This window comes from Pleurodeles waltl, chromosome 4_2 (genome assembly GCF_031143425.1).
Source record: "Pleurodeles waltl isolate 20211129_DDA chromosome 4_2, aPleWal1.hap1.20221129, whole genome shotgun sequence".
NCBI classification, from domain to species: domain Eukaryota; kingdom Metazoa; phylum Chordata; class Amphibia; order Caudata; family Salamandridae; genus Pleurodeles; species Pleurodeles waltl.
In genome coordinates this window covers 327,996,258-328,017,208 of record NC_090443.1, presented here as the reverse complement: position 1 = coordinate 328,017,208, position 20,951 = coordinate 327,996,258, and the positions used below count along the sequence as shown (strand labels likewise).

The 20,951-nt window shown below is 45.1% G+C and overlaps 1 protein-coding gene across 1 annotated transcript; it reads right to left on the bottom strand.

Annotated features, from left to right (window-relative positions):
* Window positions 1–4,300: 4,300 nt before the first annotated feature.
* On the bottom strand, window positions 4,301–20,752 carry DDX17 (DEAD-box helicase 17). The gene is made up of 13 exons (XM_069231321.1): window positions 20,298–20,752; window positions 19,567–19,723; window positions 19,380–19,476; window positions 18,921–19,054; window positions 18,658–18,723; window positions 18,290–18,431; window positions 18,042–18,202; window positions 13,194–13,366; window positions 12,911–13,021; window positions 12,203–12,264; window positions 11,703–11,762; window positions 7,022–7,255; window positions 4,301–5,790 (listed from the first exon to the last, which is right to left on the bottom strand). Exons 1-13 carry the CDS (start codon window positions 20,345–20,347, stop codon window positions 5,201–5,203), a joined length of 2,037 nt encoding a protein of 678 aa, XP_069087422.1. The 5' UTR covers window positions 20,348–20,752; the 3' UTR covers window positions 4,301–5,200.
* Window positions 20,753–20,951: the final 199 nt, after the last annotated feature.

Genomic DNA, 20,951 nt, shown 5'->3' with positions numbered 1-20,951 from the left:
GATCTGCTCTTAACGGCATTGAAGGAAAAGAGCTGACATACGCATGCCAGGGTGGTGCCTTTATAGGCGACTGTGATGTCACAGACCGCTCCAACGACACCACGAGGATCCGAACTTTGCCACCCAACTGCGCACGCAGGGTACTGCTCAGCAAAAATTCCGTATTCCAAGCGGACATCAAGAAATTCAACGGTAAGGAATCTGCAGCTAGAAGGCTCTATCAGAAATTCAATTATTATCTAAATCAGAATATATAAGCTTAAGTCTTTCCATTTTAGGAGTTCCAGGATTAGCTGCTTATAATACTCACATTATTAACAAGTTAGCATGTTTAATGCTTAAAAATATCAATCATACTTCCATCGCTTTAGCTGAGTTATGACTAGATATATGTGGTACTAGAAAAGCTGCATTGCAAAACAGGGCCGCTTTTGATTATTTCCTCTTAAAGCACGATCATTGTTGCTCAGAATTTGAAGGTCTGTGCTGCTTCAATTTGTCAGACCACTCTAAATCCATCCAGTCCCATATTGACACTTTACATGAATTGGTGAAATGAGTAAAAGAAGATGTAGATAAAGGATGGTAGGACTGGTTGTTTAATTGGTTGCCCGATTTTGGGCAATTACGCAATGCTTTAGGCGGGATAATTGTAGTAATTTCCATCATAATAATGCTATGTTGCTGTGTACAATGCATGCCTAACCTGCTTACAATGTTTAAACCGAAAATAATTAATTTTAGACCAGTATTGTAAGAAAATGCCTCCTTGGCATGGTTACCCCCTGACTTTTTGCCTTTGCTGATGCCAAGTTATGATTTGAAAGTGTGCTGAGGCCTGCTAACCAGGCCCCAGCACCAACGTTCTTTCCCTAAACCTGTACATTAGTTTCCACAATTGGCACACCCTGGCATCCAGGTAAGTCCCTTGTAACTGGTACCCCTGGTACCAAGGGCCCTGATGCCAGGGAAGGTCTCTAAGGGATGCAGCATGTCTTATGCCACCCTGGGGACCCCTCACTCAGCACAGACACTGCTTGCCAGCTTGTGTGTGCTAGTGGGGATAAAACGACTAAGTCAACATGGCACTCCCCTCAGGGTGCCATGCCAACCTCACACTGCCTATAGGTATAGATAAGTCACCCCTCTAGCAGGCCTTACAGCCCTAAGGCAGGATGCACTATACCATAGGTGAGGGCATAAGTGCATGAGCACTATGTCCCTACAGTGTCTAAGCAAAACCTAGACATTGTAAGTGCAGAGTAGCCATAAGAGTATATGGTCTGGGAGTCTGTCATACACGAACTCCACAGCACCATAATGGCTACACTGAAAACTGGGAAGTTTGGTATCAAACTTCTCAGCACAATAAATGCACACTGATGCCAGTGTACATTTTATTGTAAAATACCCCCCAGAGGACATCTTAGAGATGCCCCCTGAAACCATACCCGACTTCCAGTGTGGGCTGACTAGTTTTAGCAGCCTGTCACACACCAGACATGTTGCTGGCCACATGGGGAGAGTGCCTTTGTCACTCTGTGGCTAGTAACAAAGCCTGTACTGTGTGGAGGTGCTTCTCACCTCCCCCTGCAGGAACTGTAACACCTGGTGGTGAGCCTCAAAGGCTCCCCCCCCCTTTGTTAAAGCGCCCCAGGGCACTCCAGCTAGTGGAGGTGCCCGCCCCCTCCGGCCACGGCCTCACTTTTGGCGGCAAGGCTGGAGGAGTTAATGAGAAAAACAAGGAGTCACTGTCGAGTCAGGACAGCCCCTAAGGTGTCCTGAGCTGAGGTGACTGACTTTTAGAAATCCTCCATCTTGCAGATGGAGGATTCCCCCAATAGGATTAGGGATGTGCCACCCTCCCCTCAGGGAGGAGGCACAAAGAGGGTGTAGCCACCCTCAGGGCTAGTAGCCATTGGCTACTAACCCCCAGACCTACACAACCTTAAATTGAGTATTTTGGGGCTCCCATTGAAACCAATTGCAAACCAGACGCCTGTTTGACCTCTGCACCTGTCCGGCCCTGAGATGCTGTGTGGTAACTTTGAGGTTGCCCTGAACCCCCAACGGTGGGCTACTTTGGACCCAACTTTGAACCATGTAGGTGCTTTACTTATCTGTGAAACTAACAAATACTTACCTCCCCCAGGAACTGTCGAATTTTGCACAGTGTCCAATTTTAAAAATAGCTTATTGCTATTTTTTGCCAAAACTTTACATGCTATTGTGATGATTCAAAGTTCCTAAGATACCTGAGTGAAATACCTTTCATTTAAAGTATTGTTTGTAAATCTTGAACCTGTGGCTCTTAAAATAAACTAAGAAAATATATTGTTCTATATAAAAACCTATTGGCCTGGAGTAAGTCTTTGTGTGTGTGTTCCTCATTTATTGCCTGTGTGTGTACAACAAATGCTTAACACTACCCTCGGATAAGCCTACTGCTCGACCACACTACCACAAAATAGAGCAGTAGAATTCTCTTTTTGCCACTATCTTACCTCTAAGGGGAACCCTTGGACTCTGTGCATGCTATTTCTTACTTTGAAATATTACATACAGAGCCAACTTCCTACAATGACCTTGCACAGCATCACCGAAAGAAAGTGACTACCTTGTTACTCGAAGACTTCAAAGAAAAACAAAAATTGTATGTCTAGAGCAAACACTAGATGGCAGAAGTACGCATATCATGTGTATCTACAGCCACACATGCCATTGAACATAGAGGTTTCCCTTGATTGATGGCATGAGGGTTTCTAGTAGGAAGCAGGAGTTTCCCTTCTCTCATTCCAGAGATAGTCCATGTGTCCACTGCCCTCTTCACAAAGCTGTTATGTGATGTCACTGGGGGCAAGGCTTCGAAGGGTAGCAGTCGACATCCTCTGAGCTCAGTTTCAAGGTCATTCCAGTTGCCCTCAAAACTCAGTTACTCTTCTTCAGGGTCATAGAATGGCTCATCTTCATGAGGATTTGGGGGGGGGGGGTTTGCTGGCGCCTCGAGCACAGTCCTCTCCTCTTCGAAGCTGGTCGCCAGCAAGGGTTTTAGCTGGATTCAGAATTTCTTTAGTACATCACTTTCTTTGGAGGAGTGGTTCCATTAAGACCTCTAGACACCTCTTTCTCCACCTCCAATGACTGACATCTTGTACTGTTGGTCGTTTATCAGTGTTTATTCCTCCAATGGCTTCAGTTTCTTTCCCCGTTGAGGGTTTCACCAGTTTTGGCACCCAGCGTTTAGTATCCCTGTTCTGGGATGCGTGGGGTTCCCTTGTCCTTGGCTGGCCCTCGATTGTCATTTTCTTAGACATCAGGGCTGCCTTGGAGAACTTTTTCTCATGGATTTTATTCTGAGATAGAGTCGATACTTGGTTTTGAAGGGGGATGTGGCTTACGCTTGGCCTTTGTAGACAGTTGGGAGTGTTGTCAGTCCAAAAGCTTCAGACATTGCGGACCATTACTAAGGGAGTAGTGTCTTGGTAGGTGCAGACCACATTCATGGTTAAGGTGTTTGGGACATTTTAGCTGTTCTCACTCCAATTCAGTGTGGCTTGTGCCTCCGAATTGGAGTGGATCATATGGGCCTCCAACTGACTGACCTCTTTCTCCACCTGAATGTCCGATTCCCCAGGGGTTGAGAGGGGGGGCTGGGTCACCGCTGCTCGTGTCAGAACCAATGCCTCTTTCCAACCGGGCAGCGAGGCGGGCCTGGCACCATGCTTGGTTGCAAGGCAGATATTAAAGACCTGATGGTCTGTCCATCCAGAGGAATTAAAGAGGGCCCTTGGGAGTGCTGGAAGGGTGTTTTTTTGTTTTTTTAATCACTGACCGGGTACCAGAGAGCCTAAGCAGAAGGTACTGGTGGCGAGTTTAGATTCCGTGTTCGCTGACTGAATAAGTAGCAGAATTCGCTATAGTATTAACACAGGAGACAGCCACAGAGTGGGACCAGCAGGAAATGCTATAAGGTGTCAAAAGCATGAGTCCCTCCATCGGGCCTACATTGAGCTAGTCACTATAAGGTGTCTCGAAAAACTTATTTTAGAAAAAAAAGCTTTTTTTTTTTTTTTTAAACCAACACTACCTGAGGGTATGCTGACCTTTTATATCCAGCCACACATTCGACAAACTTTTCTTTTGTGAAATCTGCAACTGTGCAGCAGATGGTTTATGAAGCAAATGGGACAAATCTTTAATATGGAAACAAGACAGAGGATGCAGATTTACTTAATTTCTGTGAACCAATTCAGTCTTTGGCGTGAAGAAAAAAATACAAAAGTAAAACGCAAAACACAAATTTAACTTACGACCAGTATTTTATTCATATCTACAGAGAAAAACAGTATAAAAACGGACCATTTACATTTGGGATATTTTAGTTGCCGGAGGGATGGGGAGGGAACAAAGCAATCTGGCGTTTATTTTATTGGGTACAAAAGTACAGTTCAAGTATTGACTGACTCACAAGATGAAATGTTCATCCCCGGCAAACACTGATGGCCATTAATTCACAACTTGCTACATATACCTTGAGTTAACTAGAGACCAATTATCTGGGGCTACTCATTCAGCGAGATGAAGAAATTCATGTTGTGTAGGTTAAACCTAACAGAAGACTAGCTTCTAAGGTAAAAAAAATTTAATCTGCTTCACTAGCAAATAAAAGCTCTCCCAAAATACCTGTGATCAAGTAATCCAAATGGCAAGAATAGGGGTTGGACAGTATTTGAACCTCCCCCTGAAAAAAATACCAAAAAACGAGCCAGCAACAATTTGTAGAGCTGCTACACTACAAATGTGAGATTAATTGCCTGCTGTACCCCAGCAATCAGCACCATCGACATTAAAACCAATGACGTGACAGTGCCTTGAACGCCTTTTAATGTGCGGCAGAACTTTGCCATCCTAGATGTAGCAACGTGGACAATTGGCTCAAATTCTCCCTCAGATTCACTGCATAAAGACTTGAGGGATTCACATGCTTGACACTACACTAGGAAATGGGGCAATTTAGGGAAAACAAAGACTACCTACCTTGGCCTGGAAAAAAAAAAAAAAAAAAAAAAGTAACAAAAAAAAATGCTTGGCAGTTTTATCCAAACATCTGCTTGCCCTAAGTTCCATAAAGAGCACAAAATAAAAACATTTAAAACAGGTAATGGACATCGCACGGCAAGAGGCAACCTTCATTTAACATTCATTTGCGTGCAGCAGGAGGGGGTGGAGGAGGGGGCTGGTACTGGTAAGAGCCAGACTGACCCATATAGTTCATCCCAGATGGTGGTGGGGGCGGGGGTGCAAACTGCTGGGCCATGAGTGGCTGTGGTGCGTTTGGACGTGCACCACCACCAAACTGTTGTTGCTGTGTTGGTTGCTGCGGTTGTTGCTGAGGTGGTTGAGGAGGTTGCGGTGGTTGGGGTGGCTGGCCTGTGCTCTGCACATTCCTCCCACCACCAGCACTGCTAGAGTTGGCACCAGTGTTGTAATTAGTATTATAATCTTGACCGCCAAAGTTATTTGCACCATATGGGGTTCCAGAAGTGCCATAAGATGGCTGGTTGTACCCGTACTGGTTTGGTTGACTTCCCATACCCCCATAAGTGCTGCGGTTGGCCCCGTTAAATGCACTGGAGTCGCCCCGATCCCTGCCACTATCACGGTCCCGGAAGCTGCTGCTACCACCAGCTCGCCCTCCATCTTTTCCTCGCATTCGTCTGTTGCACTCATCCTGGTACATCAGGTTGGGGTTGTTTGAAGTCGGAATGCTTCGATAGCGGGAACGACCACCTTGAGGGGAAAAAAAAAACAAATACATCACTCCAATTAATTTTTAGCTTTTATAGTACCGGTCACACTTGCCTTTAAAATGAATTCTGGGGTAATTTGTCAAGAAGAAAATTCCACCAAAAAGAGTTGCAAAATAAAATAAGGCTGCTTTTTTGTATGATGGACGTTAATAATTTAACTGTTTAAAGTACAATTATTATCCCGGAAAAGTTGGACACAAGATGAAGTATCCCTAATGGAGACGTCTCAAGATTCGGCTTTTAGATATGTTGACCATTAGTAATCACTCATTTTAAGTTTGAAGAGAATTAAGAGCCTCTGCTTTTTTTAAAAGGCAATTTGAAATTAGCCATAATGGATAATCACACTAGCACAAAACCAACCGAGCACGAAATATCGAGGACTAGACTGCCTTACCAGTCGATGTCTATAAACTTCATATGCGTATATTTGGGTCACATTTAGTGATATTCAAAATTATGTCTGAATCTAGTACTGGTAACAGACAACCCTTGAATAGAATAGCAGACCCTTCCACATGAAAAAAAATGACAACAACTAAAACCTTTTTTCTTGATTTGGTAGGTAACTAGCTGAGTAGGGAGGTGGACATTTCATAAAGCATACCTGGACCATTAGAAATCATCTCTGCATTGGGTGTCAAGTAATCAAACCAGCTGCACAATCCAGAATTCAAGTTCAAATGAATCCAGGAGTGAGGCACCGAAATAATAATAAAAAAATAAAATAAAAATAAAAACTAAAAAAAGCAGCCCCTGCGGGATAGAGGGCATGAATGCTCTTGTGAGGACACCATGAAAAGTGCAGGAACGGGATTTTCTGTAGAGTGAAGCATCTTAATGAATCCTACACAATATTTAATCGATTTTTTTTTATAATTTGTTTTCTTCACGCCATACATCAAGAATACGTTTAAAAGCAAAAGTCACTACAACCATGAGGCACAACTCAGCACCCCCCCCCCCCCCCACTGCTGCAAAATGTGTTTCTGCCCAGATTTTATGTATTATTTAAATATTATTTTGCTGCTGTCTTCACAAGTCTTTGTAGCTAGGGGTGCAGCCACACAATGAAAACATCGTGCACCTTCCCGACACAGAAACCGTAAGCCAGAATGAACACGTGGGCTGTGTTAGCGTCTCCAATAATCCATTTAACTAAAGATTTTAAATACGCATTATTGCAACATGCAGTTGTCGGCTATACGTACCACCTCCTCCACCACGGCCGTGGTCCACCAGCTGCATGAGTTTGGGGTTGATGGCCTGGTTAGCCTCCTGCAAAACTTTAATAAGCTCCCGAGCCTGCTTCAGGTTGCCTGGAGTGAAGAAGGTGTAGGCCGTACCCTTATTGGTGCTTCGGGCAGTTCGACCAATCCGATGTACGTAGTCCTCGGAACTGTTGGGGTAGTCGTAGTTGATAACAAATTTGATGTCTTCGACGTCTGCAGAGGAAAAGTTCCCGGACATGGCGGGATAGCGAGTGCGCCAAGGAGGAGCACATACGCAAAAGGAGAGTCGTGGAAGGAAAATGAGAGTCAGAGAATGCATAGGAAACCGCACAGGCAGGCTGGTCCAAACAGAAGCCCATCTCCAACATCTAGGCTTGCAATCACCTGCTACTGCTCTTGTTAAGGATAGTGCCTTGGTTCACGTGTGGAGAGTTTAAAAAAAAAAAAAGTCACACCATCTACCATCCCAAGGGCAGCCCACATGTATTTCAACCCTATTGTGTTCTCATGCACCAGATGTAGCTGCCAACACCACCACATTCCCCGTATTTTAAATTGTGTGCATTATACGTAGGTCAAATAAGCATGGTAATTTGGGCTAGCACACACCGTCACACAATACAAAGGAAATGTCATTGCCCTGTCTACACCAAGGGACTTTACAGAGCAGAAGCAAATCATGTAGCCAGAATACATTATGAAAAACGGGAGCGGACGCTGTTTAGAGAAGCCTGCTCACAACAATTTGTCGTCTACTTACCTTACAACCTGTTTGGCACAGGAAGCCTCATGTTACACCCCCCCCAAAAAAATTATAACCGTCCCTTAAACTGAAGCCTAAGTGCATTTGTCCGTTAATTTAGAAATAACTACTGGAGTCTTTAACCCAACCTGCTCTTTCATACAGCTCCCCTCCCATCATATTCCATAATGCAGCAGCTATAACGCGCTGCCAAGCCTTCTTTACCCGCAGTATTATATGCACTAGCTAACGCTGCAATCTACGCATAGAGGGTTAAATTGCGGATTGTAGTTCAAGAAACGACTCCAGCACATATAATGGCACATGATACTCGGATAGAGTACTCAAATCAATCACCGTGACATTACTGGTACCTGTGGAAGCCCGACCACTAAGAATCAAAAGGTCTACAACATGTAAACTCAAACAATGACCTTCACTACACCTCATTTACCCTTCCCACCAGCCCGCAGCCCAGGTATCATTTATCAGGCCGGTTCTGCTCATTGCGCTCAATACATACACCTCACAAATCAAATACCTTAAGATTTTTCAAACAGTACTCGCAAGATGTGCAGAAGACATTTACATGTACCAGACCGATGCACACTCCCTCCTGCGGTGAGAAGCAGCTGCAGCCGATCCCGTCTCATGGCGGTCCCCTCAGAAGACTCCGCCCTCTGGGACACGGGACCGCGGGAGCATGCATCGACAGTCCATGGCTTGGCGAGAAGTCTCCCACAAGCTCGAGTCGTTTAGATGCTTCTGTCGCCCATTGGGATGCCAAGCGCAGGAGAACCAGGTCACTGGGAGAAACACAGATCCGGTCCTCCAACGCTTTTATCCCCTTCACCTCGGGGGATAAATATTGGCTTCCCTAAGGGCCCATCTGTTGCCCAGACTCATTTCAAAGGGAGGGTGGGGTTCACAGGAGTAATTGCGACATTTATCATATGGACGGGGAAGCAACGTCTGTTTCTTATTACAGAAAAAGGGCTCCTCGGTCTTAGCTGACATTTGAGGGCAACGGGCTGCTTTTTTAAAATTATTTTTTGAAGAGTTCAAACAATATATTCAGCAGGCATGGTGCGTTGGGGACTTGAGGGCTTTCCTAGACGGGATTGGGAACTGTTCAATAGCACTTCTTTCTGAACACCATGAGAAAGGTAATCTCCTAGCCTAGTGTCTCTGGTTCAAGATTTGTGGGCCGAGTGCTCAAGTAAATAATATTAAAAAAAAAAAAAAAAAAAAAGGAACTCCAGAGTGAAGGATTAAGCACACAAACACTGAGGGGCTTGAGGCAGCAGAGCAGTTTTTCTTTACGTTTAGCTGTACTGCTACTGTTGCCAGAATGAGGCGGCTAAACAAGCAGCCCCTAACTCCAAGTGTGAAGGCTACAACAGACCTCAATTGAGGAAAACTAATTGGAGACCGGGCCAAGTTTATTTTTTTTTTTTTAATACCAGAAACAAGTTTTAGCTCAGACATGCTTTTAATTCACCCACACTGTGACAACCGGTTTTCATCTCCAGGCAAGCCATTCAACGTCTTAGTAGGGAGGTGCATACTTCAGAAGTTACCCAGATCAGAGCTAGGTACTATCCATTAAACCGAGGGTCGCAAAGGTATAACTTCTGAGCAGTAGACACGGTAGTTGCTTAAAATGCTATTCCCTGGTGAACTTAGGAACAAGCAGCATTAGGTACCAGAGGAAATGGGTCCTTGAAAAACGATTGAAACTTGGAAGAGCCGCCCGGGAGCAATATGAAAGCATTGCTTGTACTTAACAGCACTACTGGAATTTGGTTTTTGAGCCAGTTTGCCAAAGTCAAGCCCTTGACAAACTGAAATCGCTAGAGGCCCCCCACCCCCCATATTTTTATCTATATACCCCTGTACACCCAATTACTGCAAAGCACTAAGGTAACAAGTGCCACCGGACAACCAGGGGGAATACACTGCATGGACTTTTGGTACTAGTGCACAGACAAAGGCTCTTGCCACCTGTGCAACATATTCCAGCCGTGACGTTTCTGTTACTGCTCCGATACCGAAGGATTCAAATGCCCATATGGAGCAGGGTCCATAAGGCAAAGTAAAGCTGAGGCAGCCTCCGGCAGGGAACGCATGTACACATACAGACAAGCCACAAAAGGAAGAGGTAGATGTTTGGAAAAAAGATGTTCAACCTACCCATTGTTATGCACCCGGCAGATGCTCATTCCGAAGCCCCAGTGGCTGTCTGCAGTGTCGTTTTGGATGGCGCCGGGGCTGCCCAGGTTGAGTCGCATCCTCTCCCACGCTCACAGGTGAGCTAGGTGCTGCTGCTGCCCCACCCAGTGTCACTCACTGAGGTCTACTGCAGTGATCACAGATAGGTGCTGTGAATGGTGAACACTGGGCAGATGCTGAAATTTGTCCTGCCGAATTAAGGCAGCACGGGATGGGGACAAGGGCAGGGGCAGACAAAAGGAGTTTTAAACCCCACAAACGGCAAGAGATTTTTGTCGAGTTGCAGACCATAAAAACGCCTCCAGTACAAGACCTCTTAAGGGTCAGAGTGGTCACCACACTCAGAGAGCAACTTCAGTGCCCTCCATTCCGACAATCCCAGGCCCTGTACTGAGAGGGGTCTACAGCTCCTGTTCAAAAGAAAAAAGAAAAAAGTTTTAACGTTAAAAGGAATAGAATCCGGAGTCGTGCAACAAGGTTAGGGGATAACTTTGCTATAACGTTACTGCTATACACTATGTCTACAAGCACAGGAACTTACCTGCTTAATAAGGTGCTCGCTTTTAAGGAAGGGGCACAAATTTGCACCACCTCATGGGATTTGGGGGTTACTTCTCCAACTGGGATAGCAGGATAGGAAAGTGGTTATGCTAAACCAATGTGCAGTTTGTGTGAGCTGCAATTTGTCAGTAAAACCAGTTCCTTCAAACTAGTTCATCATGAATGGAATCTGTTCCGCAGGGGCGGCAGCCAATTTATACACCCCCTTTAAGACCAGCCAAAATGAAGTAACAAGAAACAGACTGTACCTGTCCACGAGGTGAAGTGAGGGAAGGGACGGGGAGCTTTAACAAAAGCAATTTTTTTTTTGTTGGTAGGTTTGTTTGAAACATGTCTAGGCAAGATGCACAGAGAGAAGCAATCCAGCACTCTGCAAGCTTCATTAAAACAGTAAAGAAAAGAAAAACAAACGAGAGATCAGTGGATGAGACCAGTCTGCTCTCAGTCCTCCATCCGAAGGACAGGCCCTAGACATGACCCGGAAACAGAAATTAGCCAGAGCTGCATTTTAACGCAGGGCCCCTTTAATGGTGACCCGCTGGGTTAGGTTAGAGACAAGGGAATGAGCCATAGGAAATAAAGATGCGCCTGGGGAGGGAACAGGGTCGTCGACATTTCTACCCAAGGGATTCCTCCAATCCACTTCTAACAAATTAAAATTAAATTAAGGGACTCCAACAACTGCACCCCCCCCCCCAAGGAAATCTACTCCCTGGTCACAGTAATTAACAAAGAAGCTAATAAAAAATAAAACAAATATTTTAAAGCCTCTTTGGTTAAGAATTTCCGAGTAAGTACGAATCCTTCACTTAAACAGATACATCTATTTCAAGTCCACCTCCAACATATACCACCTTGAACACTAGACAGGACCTTTGTTTGGCGCTGTAATTTTACATTTTAAGAACCTTTAAGGAGGTTACAAGACTTATTTGTGCATGTATTGTAGACGGTCCCTTCAACTCCCTCCTTGGAGCAAACTGGTCATGCCTAGTCACTGCCCAAACTAAGGAGACTTTCAAGGGCATCTATCACGTGGCAAGAGTATTCGCTTACAAAGTTATCGAGTTAAAATATATAAAAAAATAAAAGTTAAAGCGGCATTGTTACAGTTTATATACGCACCTAAACCACGGGAGGCCACGTCAGTTGCTATGAGGATGGGGGCCTTTCCTGAACGGAACTCTGTAGAGAAAAGCAGTCGGAAAACATTAGTTTAGGAGTCCACCCCCCCCCTCCCCCCCAACACACAAAAAAAGGGGGGGGGAGCGTATTTGTCACATAAACCCCATCATCCTCCGTGTTAAATTCAGACCTTTTGCAGCCCAGCCGAAATACATCATGAAAGTGCGCCCAGAAATGAGTGACAAGCTACTGCCTCCTAACAGTAGCAAGCGAACGCCTCCCCACAAGGTTCACAGTAGTTCTAAAGGATGTTCAATAGCATTTAGGGAGTTAATGATATGTATTAAAGCCAATTTGAGGTATCCCTTAAAACAAGGCCTCTCCCTCTGGATGGACATTTTTCTTCAGTTCTGCTCGGGGATCTAATGCTTAACTATACATCTGCAAGTATGAAAATGTTCCAACAGAACCAATTCGATTGCTAACAACAAGTTACTTACCCGCAAGAACCCAGTCTCGCTCTGGCTGACTCTTGTCTCCATGAATGCACATTGCTGGCCACCTAAGAGAAAATATCTTGGTGTGAAAAATGGCAGCTTCTGCAGCACCAGCATCTACCATAGATTACATGAAACCCATTGAGAAAGTGAGGTAAAAAAACACCATTAGTCCTCCTTAAATCAATTATATGAACACAAAGGGGTACGGGCGCAAAGAAGCTACCGAAACACCCCACTTCTATTTAGGGGTACGTGTCAGCCCTATTTGGTTTATCTGGTTGTCATGTGAAAGAAGGAATACTTTCGGGAGAAAAAGCCTCACATACTAATCATGTCAAGATTCAACTTTGGCACTCTCCCCACTTTAGTAGGCCAATATTATTGGGAATCGCGGGTATATTTAAAAAACTTTTTGGGATGGTTCACGAATGACTCACACCATCACTTAGGCCAACATGTTTGTGCACCTATGCAAGCTTAATTGGTCTTGGGCACCAGTCAGGGCCTAGGAGGTAGAACGTCGCATCCAAGAGCATGGCGAGAGCAATACTCTTGAGCCATTATAATGGTCGTCGTTTAGTATACTTAAGTATAAGCAAGCGCTACAAATTCCTTACATTTAATTAAAAGGCCTAACAGTCTATAGAAACACCACAGCTCTAACGAATGGAGCTCTGCATAATCTGAATCATTGTCATGGACACTAACCCATCACGTCGCATCCTGCGTGTAAGCTCATCACAGCGGCGCTTTGTTTCTACGAAGATAATGGTCTTATTCTCCTTCTCAGCCATAATTTCCTCCATTAGCTGGATAAGCCTTCAAAAAAATTAGAGGAAATAGAACTAGGTTAACCAACGGCTGTAGAAATACAACCATGCACGTCAGTCCAAGGATGCAGTAAATAAAGAGCGAAGGACCGAACCAACAGCATTTTATGTCTGACAACTGGCACTGAAGTCCGAGCAAACCACTTCAGCATAGCTCTTACTTATTATCTTTTTCGCTGTCCTGGCATACATCAACGATCTGCAGAATGTTGTGGTTGGCAGACAGCTCCAAGTTGCCCACATTAATTTGGACGTAGTCACGAAGGAAATCTTCAGCCAACTGTCGCACTTCCCTAGGCCACGTTGCACTCCACATCAGTGTTTGCCTGTCCGGCTGCGGACGAGATAAGTACAGAAAGTGATTAATGTGGTGTCTGTGGGAAAAGGTGGGTTTACAAGTCAAAGAGCAAACTGTCAACTAGAAAATTGGGAAAATAGGGAAAAAGAAACCAAATGCAAATTGAAATGGATAGCTGGTCCAATATATCATACAAGATTAATTTTAAAACAATCAATGGGGGACAATACGGAAAAAAACGAGCATTGGCAAAGCAATACTGGCGAGATACTGACTTTGTTCATGTTTTGTTTGTCGGTTATGGCACTGTAAGCTTAGCATGATGTTTATATATGCACAAGTCGAAGCACACGTACACATACAGTATGATGCAGCCGCCGTTTTGGTTTTCTATTGCCTCTGCGTACACAATGGTGCAGTTAATAAAAAAACATGCATTGGCAAAAAGAGAAAGTCTGGGTAAGACGGGTGTAGAACTGCTCCTTGCACGTGTTGTGGTACTTATGAGTGCTAAAACCCATCATAGCCGCCTTTGCTTTCTGGGCAGATGCTTAGATGGTGGATTGTTCCAAAATTACCATGTCACAATTGATTCATTCTAGGCCAACTCCCTTGTGGCACCTTCATAAATGGGGACTTAAATCCTATCCTGGCATTAAGCAGGCAGATAAAAACAAAAAAAACACAAAAAAAACACACTACATCAAGTTAAGGGCACGCATGTGGCACAATACACATTTATCTCAAAGGTGTAGCACACCATACAACCCATTTTATTTTGGTGATTTACACACACATGTAATAATGCCCTTTCAAATAATTTATTTTCCATTACATCGAGGCTAGCACTGCCCAGAAACAAGTCAGGAATATAATTGTAGGGGACTTTAATACGACTGTTTCCAACCGTCCTGTAAGACTTTTCTAGTAATGAAAAGATGGAGTAAATAAAAGGTTTCCCCTTCTGAGGCCATTACTGTAAATGGTACAGTAAATGACACCCTGGCTTCTGTGACTCACCAACACACACCACAGTACTTTGATGATGTATCTGTGGCTGAGCAGCTAAGGCTTAGATCTATGAGACATGCAAGGCTCATGCAATACCACTGTAGTCAGAGCACTTACACACATGAAAGTACCACACAGTTATAAAAGTACTTTATTATGGTAACAAAAATACTAGATAGGCAGTACCTAAATAGGAGATAAGTAAGCTCACTAAGTGTGTACAGTAACAATTAGGATATACGCATAAAAAGTAATAGAAAACAGTGAAACAAAATAGGCAATACTGAAGGCATTGGGGGAACCACGCCATATGCTAAAAATAAAAAAAATAAGTGGAATGTGAGGGTCGGGTCCCCACCCAAGTAAGTGGAATTGAATTGGTAGAGGGGCTGGAGGAACTAAGAAACCCAAAAGGTAAGTACTGGAGTAACCCCCAGTGACCAGGAGGAAAGAGGTAAGATACTGGTTCTACCCAAACCAACCCACAGGACTTCAGAGAAGGCTATTGAACACCCAGACAAGATTGCAAGCAACAAAATGGTGGAACCTAAGAGGAAGGCCTGGAAAAGAAGGGGACCAAGTCCAGTGCCATTAGAGTGTCTGGTGGGGACAGGAGCCAGTACCACCCAGTCTGTGGATGCTGGAGTTGGTGACAAGAAGACAGTCAGCAATGCAGCCCTGGAGCAGATGAGTTCCTGGACGTTGCAGTGGACATCCCACGATAAAGGATTGCAATCAGTCTGGTGTTGAGAAACCACCAACAATCCTTAGAAAAGGCAAATATTACAGCTGTATGCATTGTGCAGGTATTTTCTGCTGTCTGAGCTGCCTGGGACCTTGCTGGTTCCCAGGGGACTCTCAGGCAACCCTCAGCAATACAGAGTCCGAAGAAGAGGCAGCAACCACAGAAGACCCACAAACAAGGAGCCCAGGAGTCATAGAGAAACCCACAGCGCACAACTGAGGAGAGGTCCTATGTCACAAAAGGAGCGCTGAGCCTGAAGATCCCGGGGGTACTGTCCTACGTGGGAAGGGCTTACCATCTCGCAAGTTGGACAGCTGGCAGAGCACTCCAGACCACCACCTGTGATGCAGGATCCATGCAGTTCTGGAGGAGAGCAGATCCACACAGCCAGACGTTGTTGCAGTTGGTGCCTGCAGATGCAGGGTAGTGACTCCTCCTTGCCAAGGGAGATTCCTTCTTACTTCTTGTGCAGGCTGAAGACTCTTCATCCTTAGGAGGATGCACAGCCAGGGAAATGTTGGTTCCGTGAGGGTCCAGTTGCAGCCCTAGTGGCCAGAAGATGAAATAAACAGTGCAGAAGAGTCCTGCTGGTCAAATCTGGGAACCCACCCAAGAGGGAGACTCTAAATAGTCCAGGAAGGGGGATTGGTCACCTAGCAGGATGACCACCTATCAGGAGGGAGATGACACTGGCCACTCAGATGCTCCCAGAGCCCTCTGCCAACCTTGGATCCAAGATGGCAGAATTAAAAGCCCTCACAGGGGAGTGGTCACTGCCCTTTCCATTGTCCAGTTTCACAGCAGAGCTTGGACCGAAGTCCCTGAACAGATGTAGACTGGTTCATGCATGGAGGACACCAAATGTGCCCCCCATCCCAAGCCACGTAACACCTATTTCCAAATAGAGAATCCCCCCCATTGGTTCTGCTTTCCTATCTGAGGGGTGGCAAATGCTTGGGCTGCCTGGCAAACCCCAGAAGGATGAGAGGACCAATGCTGGGGGTCCTCTAAGGAGCCCAGAGTGTGCATGGAATCATAATCCAAACACTGGCAACAGTATTGGGGTATGATTCCAATATGTTTGATACCAAACTTGCCTAGGTTTGGAGTTACCATTATGTAGCTGGACATAGGTAGTGACCTATGTACAGTACATGCATAAAAGGGTACCATCAACACTCAGTCTGTGAAAATGGCAAGGGAGTTTGTGGGGGGGCACCTCTGCTGGTGCAGGGGTGCCCTCACACAGGTATTAACACTGCTGCCCTCTGGGCTAGAAGGGCCTGCCATAGAGGTGACTTAGTGACCTGTGATGAAAAAAAAAAAGGGTGCATGCACCCATTCACAGGCTGCAATGGCAGGCCCACAAAACACTGCATGGGCTCCCCATGGGTGGCATAATATATGCTGTAGCCCATGGGGATCACATGTCTAATGTCTGGGTACCTGTGTACCACATACTAGGCCCTTCCATTAGGGCACCAGTGTGCCAAATGTGGGTTTAAAATGGCACAAATTGCCAATCACTGGGGTCCTGGTTAGCAGGTGAACACAGTCAAGCATACTGACAAAAACAGGCAAGTTTGTGTGTGTGTGTGTGTGTGTGTGTGTGTGGGGGGGGGGGGGGGGGGGGGGGGGTGTTACCATGCCTGGGAAGAAAAAATACTTTCCTACAATTTGAAAGACCAAGTTTTGCCTTTTCATGAGTCTTAGGAAAAAAAGGGTATGGGGTGGGGCTCGAGCTGGTCCGGTCTTACTTATTTGGGTTTTGTTTAGTGTACACATGCCCTTAAAACCCCATGTTAGCCATGCTGCTTTCGAACTCAACTTGGAGGGGGGTCTTACATAAAGTATATTGTGTTTTGTACACTAAACCTATTACTCCTACACTTTTAATATGATGCCATGATGTAATCCATATAAGGGTGATGAACAGGCAGTAGATCATGTTTTGTTTGTCCTGCTCTAAAATCCCCTAGAATTCAGTGTTCCCCAACCCCCGGGCCGCGGACCGGTGCGCGGATCAATCGGCACCGGGCCGCCCGAGGTCTTCAAATCTTGAAGGCATGTTTAAATACAATTAAATTAAAATTATTAAATCAAAACAAGCGGCCCACGGGAAAATTATCAAACATTTACCGGTCCGCGGCGATAAAAAGGTTGGGATTCACTGCCCTAGATGTTTAAAACTCCTTTTCCTGAACTATGGTATCAAGTCAGCTAAAGCAGCACCCTAGATGCTATACAGCCCAGTGAATGAAATGTGCTGGGTTTTTTTTATACAATTAAAAAAAAAAAAAAATGTGAATAGTGTGGGTTAAAACATTTCATAAAAAAATGTCAGATCTCTCTTTTTAAAAAAAACTCTTTCCTGTAAAATACGGTACTATGAGCTAAAACCTAAAACGATACGTTAAATGTTTTGATGTTCCATAAGGTACTTTCTTTTGAGGTACCAAGTTCTGAATCTTGTATATCACCGTTGATCTTAGGTTACATTTTAATACAAATCTTTATTAATACAGTAAATGGAGTAACAGCGATTAGTCCTTATAAACAAAAACCGGGATATTAGCTTTAGAAAGTGATCCGTTGGCTGACAATGATCTGCGTAAAGTTCTCGGCCTACAGTCTGAAAATAGGGCTTCCAGGAAGCTGACTTGAACAGCAACCTCACGTTTGTCTGTTTATGCAAAAACTGAATAAACAAACAAGTAGACTAGACGAGAAAGCCCTCACGTTTGACAGTTCTGTTAAGTCTTCAACTAAGCAGAAGAGCAAGTTCACACATGCCGTTCTGCATGACAGATACTGCTAAAATGCTAATTAAGGGAGCCGACACCCGAAAGGAAACTGGGCAGCAGGTTGTTCTCTAACTGTTGTCGGCTCTGTCAATGTTTTTGGCAGCACAGCTTAAAGTAAAAAAAATAATAATAATAAATCCTAAATCATTACCCGGATCTGATCAACAATCTTCCTTATCTGAGGCTCGAAGCCCATGTCCAGCATTCTGTCGGCTTCGTCCAGCACTAGGTAGGTACACCGACGTAGATTGGTTTTACCAACCTCCAAGAAGTCTATCAGGCGTCCCGGAGTGGCTATGCAGATCTCAACCCCTAGGAAAGACAATCAATAAGTGTCTCTAGCTCTCAGCTTGTGAAAAATGCCCGGTACGGCACAATTTTTAAAGGTCATCAACTCACCTCTCTCCAAATCGCGGATCTGTGGCCCCTTTGGAGCTCCGCCATAAATACAGGTGCTTCTCAGGCGAGACGCCTTTCCGTAGTCGTCAGCCACTTGCTGCACCTGCTGAGCAAGTTCTCGAGTAGGCGCAAGGACAAGGCACTGAAAGAAGAAAACGCGGATGTAGGAGCATTTTCAAGTTTAACATGGAATATTCTTTAAGCTCAACTCCACTTCTGAACGAGCCCCACAAACACACACAGTGCAAAAAAATGACCATAGTCAAACGTTATATGTGTACGTTAACCAATGAACACTACTAAATGTCCCCCCCCCCCCCCCGCCCCCAAGTCTTACCCAGTTATGCAAATAAACTACAAAAACTTACAATAGGGCCGTCGCCCCTCTCCAGATACGGCTGGTGGTTGATATGTACCATCGCTGGAAGGAGATACTGGAAAAACAAGTGAACATTAGCGGATTTCCTAATGTGCATTGCGTAGACGTTCATTTGACTCAGCATCACTTCCAATATCGGAGATAACATTGAGAGCATGCCTGTTTATTTAAGACTAAACACACACTCATGCTCGATTAAACCCATATTTCTATTAAAGTGCGACACCTATTGATCCAACTGCAGAAACTTACCGCCAAGGTCTTGCCGGAACCAGTCTGGGCAATGCCCACCATGTCCCGGCCACTGAGTGCTACGGGAAACCCTTGACACTGGATAGGGGTCGGCTCTGTGAAGTTCAGTTCCATCAATGTATTCATTACATATTCTAGAAGAAAAAAAATGAACCAAAAAAGCATATTCGTGTGGATCCAGGGGGATTTCAGAAACGATGTATGTTTAAGGAGTGCAATCACACGCGACCAACAAGGTGGATAAAGAATCGTGCTTAAAGAGCCAGCTTACTTACACATTTGCCCTTACTTAATTTGGTATATTGGGGGGGGGGGGGGGGGGGGGGGGGGGGGGGGCGGCGGCTGAGGGGCATTTAAAAACGTACTTCTCTTGACCAACCCTCAACAAGATCACCACACCATAACCTGCTTACATGTACACTAAACTCCGACAGGTTTTCAAATATGAGCAACACTCACGTGGGAAGTTATTGTGATGAAAGCTGTACACTGGTTTAGGGCATTCTTTTCCTCTCACGGTTATCTCCTTCTTTCGACGCAATTCGTCAACTTCATACTGTCAAGACAAGGTTAACATCAGGTTGATAACGTTGCACTTCAAAATGCTGCACGCTCCCTCCCCCACCCAGCGTCTATATAAACGTACAGGCATCATGCGGGCCACATCAGGGTGCTCCACATAAAAGTTCTTCTCAAATTTTGGCAGCTCGCTTAAGTCCCATTTCTTTTTGCGCAATCGCTCTCCGGGATTGCCAAACTTTTTGGGTGGTGGTGGGGGTCCACGACTTGAACCGAAGCGAGGACTATAAAGAAACAAAAAAACAATTGTAATGGGTACTGTGCATATGTATTTCTACTTAAGTTAGAGGTAAATCCACGAGGGGGGGTTTAAATGAAATGCTCATAATTCAGGGTGGGGCGGCATCAAAATCCAGGGATCAGGCGATCTACGCAATACACGGCACAAACTGAAGATATCAAAGGTGAAGCCCAGTTCGTTGACGTGGAGAATGAAAGTGTGCTGATGAAGGCAAATGTAGGGCCAGACGAAGAACATACGGGGTCGAGAGAAACCACCGGGACGGTCAGTAGGAAAGCAGAAAAACAGGTATCATACAGTTAGAAAAGTCCTGCTTACAGAAGGAAGTGAAATTGATCACACCAGATATATTCCGTATGTTACTTTATTTAACCAAACGGGTATTTCCCATGTCAATTTCAAAATTGTTTGGCCCACGGAAAAGTAGATGGATAACATGCACGGTGAAGTGCGACATGAACAGTCGTAGGAGACCCACAAACAATATTTCATCTACCAGCTCGTTGTAGAAACCTAAATATTATTATATATAAAAGTAACTCCGCCTAGGGCCTTACCCTCCGCGGTCGCGCCCGCCTCGGTCTCGATCTGCGAAACTTCCCCTCATGCTTTTGCCAACGGAATACAAGGTGTAGTCGACCGTTTATTTTATGGATTCTTCCTCTTTACGAACAACGAGCTGCTCAATTTTCAGCGCGTATCTTCTCTGCAGAGCCTCTTAAACCGTCTACCTTCTCCGTTCCGACCAAGCAGAAAATGGCCGACTCTTCCTATTTTGTTTCTTCAACAAACCTCTCTACGCAACAAGCGTAGGACGCCCCTCCCATTCGAGGCGGTACCAGTAACAGGTTTATCGAAAAGTTGATACAGACCCACCACCCAGCTGCAGGATTCTCGACCTTTCACTGGGCGTGCGCCTACACGGAGTAGCCTGCGTGGCTTTCGTAAACGGCGTCCAAACAAAGGGTTATCGCAAGGGCGTGGCTTGCTGTTTTAGTTACGCTAATCGCGTAAAAGCCACGGACGAGGATGGCGGTTCTGCAAAATGGCGACCGCGCAGATAGCTGGTAGCTTTTTGCTCAAAAAGTATAAAACAGCGTAAAACGGGCATTTTCCGTTATTCTTCTTTGCTTTGCGCGCGCAGGTTATTCCGTGTTATGGTTCGGGTACAGCAGGCTGCATGATTCTTGCCGCGTCACTGGATCTTTTCT

What these genes read in the sequence shown, in the direction of transcription:
- DDX17 (XM_069231321.1), bottom strand. Translation starts at nt 20,347, where the DNA reads ATGAGGGGAAGTTTCGCAGATCGAGACCGAGGCGGGCGCGACCGCGGA. An exon ending in GTTCCGGCAAGACCTTGGCG is followed by an intron (nt 18,724 to 18,920) that starts GTAAGTTTCTGC and finishes TTGTTTTTCCAG; the next exon opens with TATCTCCTTCCAGCGATGGT. An exon ending in GATCCGCGATTTGGAGAGAG is followed by an intron (nt 18,203 to 18,289) that starts GTGAGTTGATGA and finishes TGTCTTTCCTAG; the next exon opens with GGGTTGAGATCTGCATAGCC.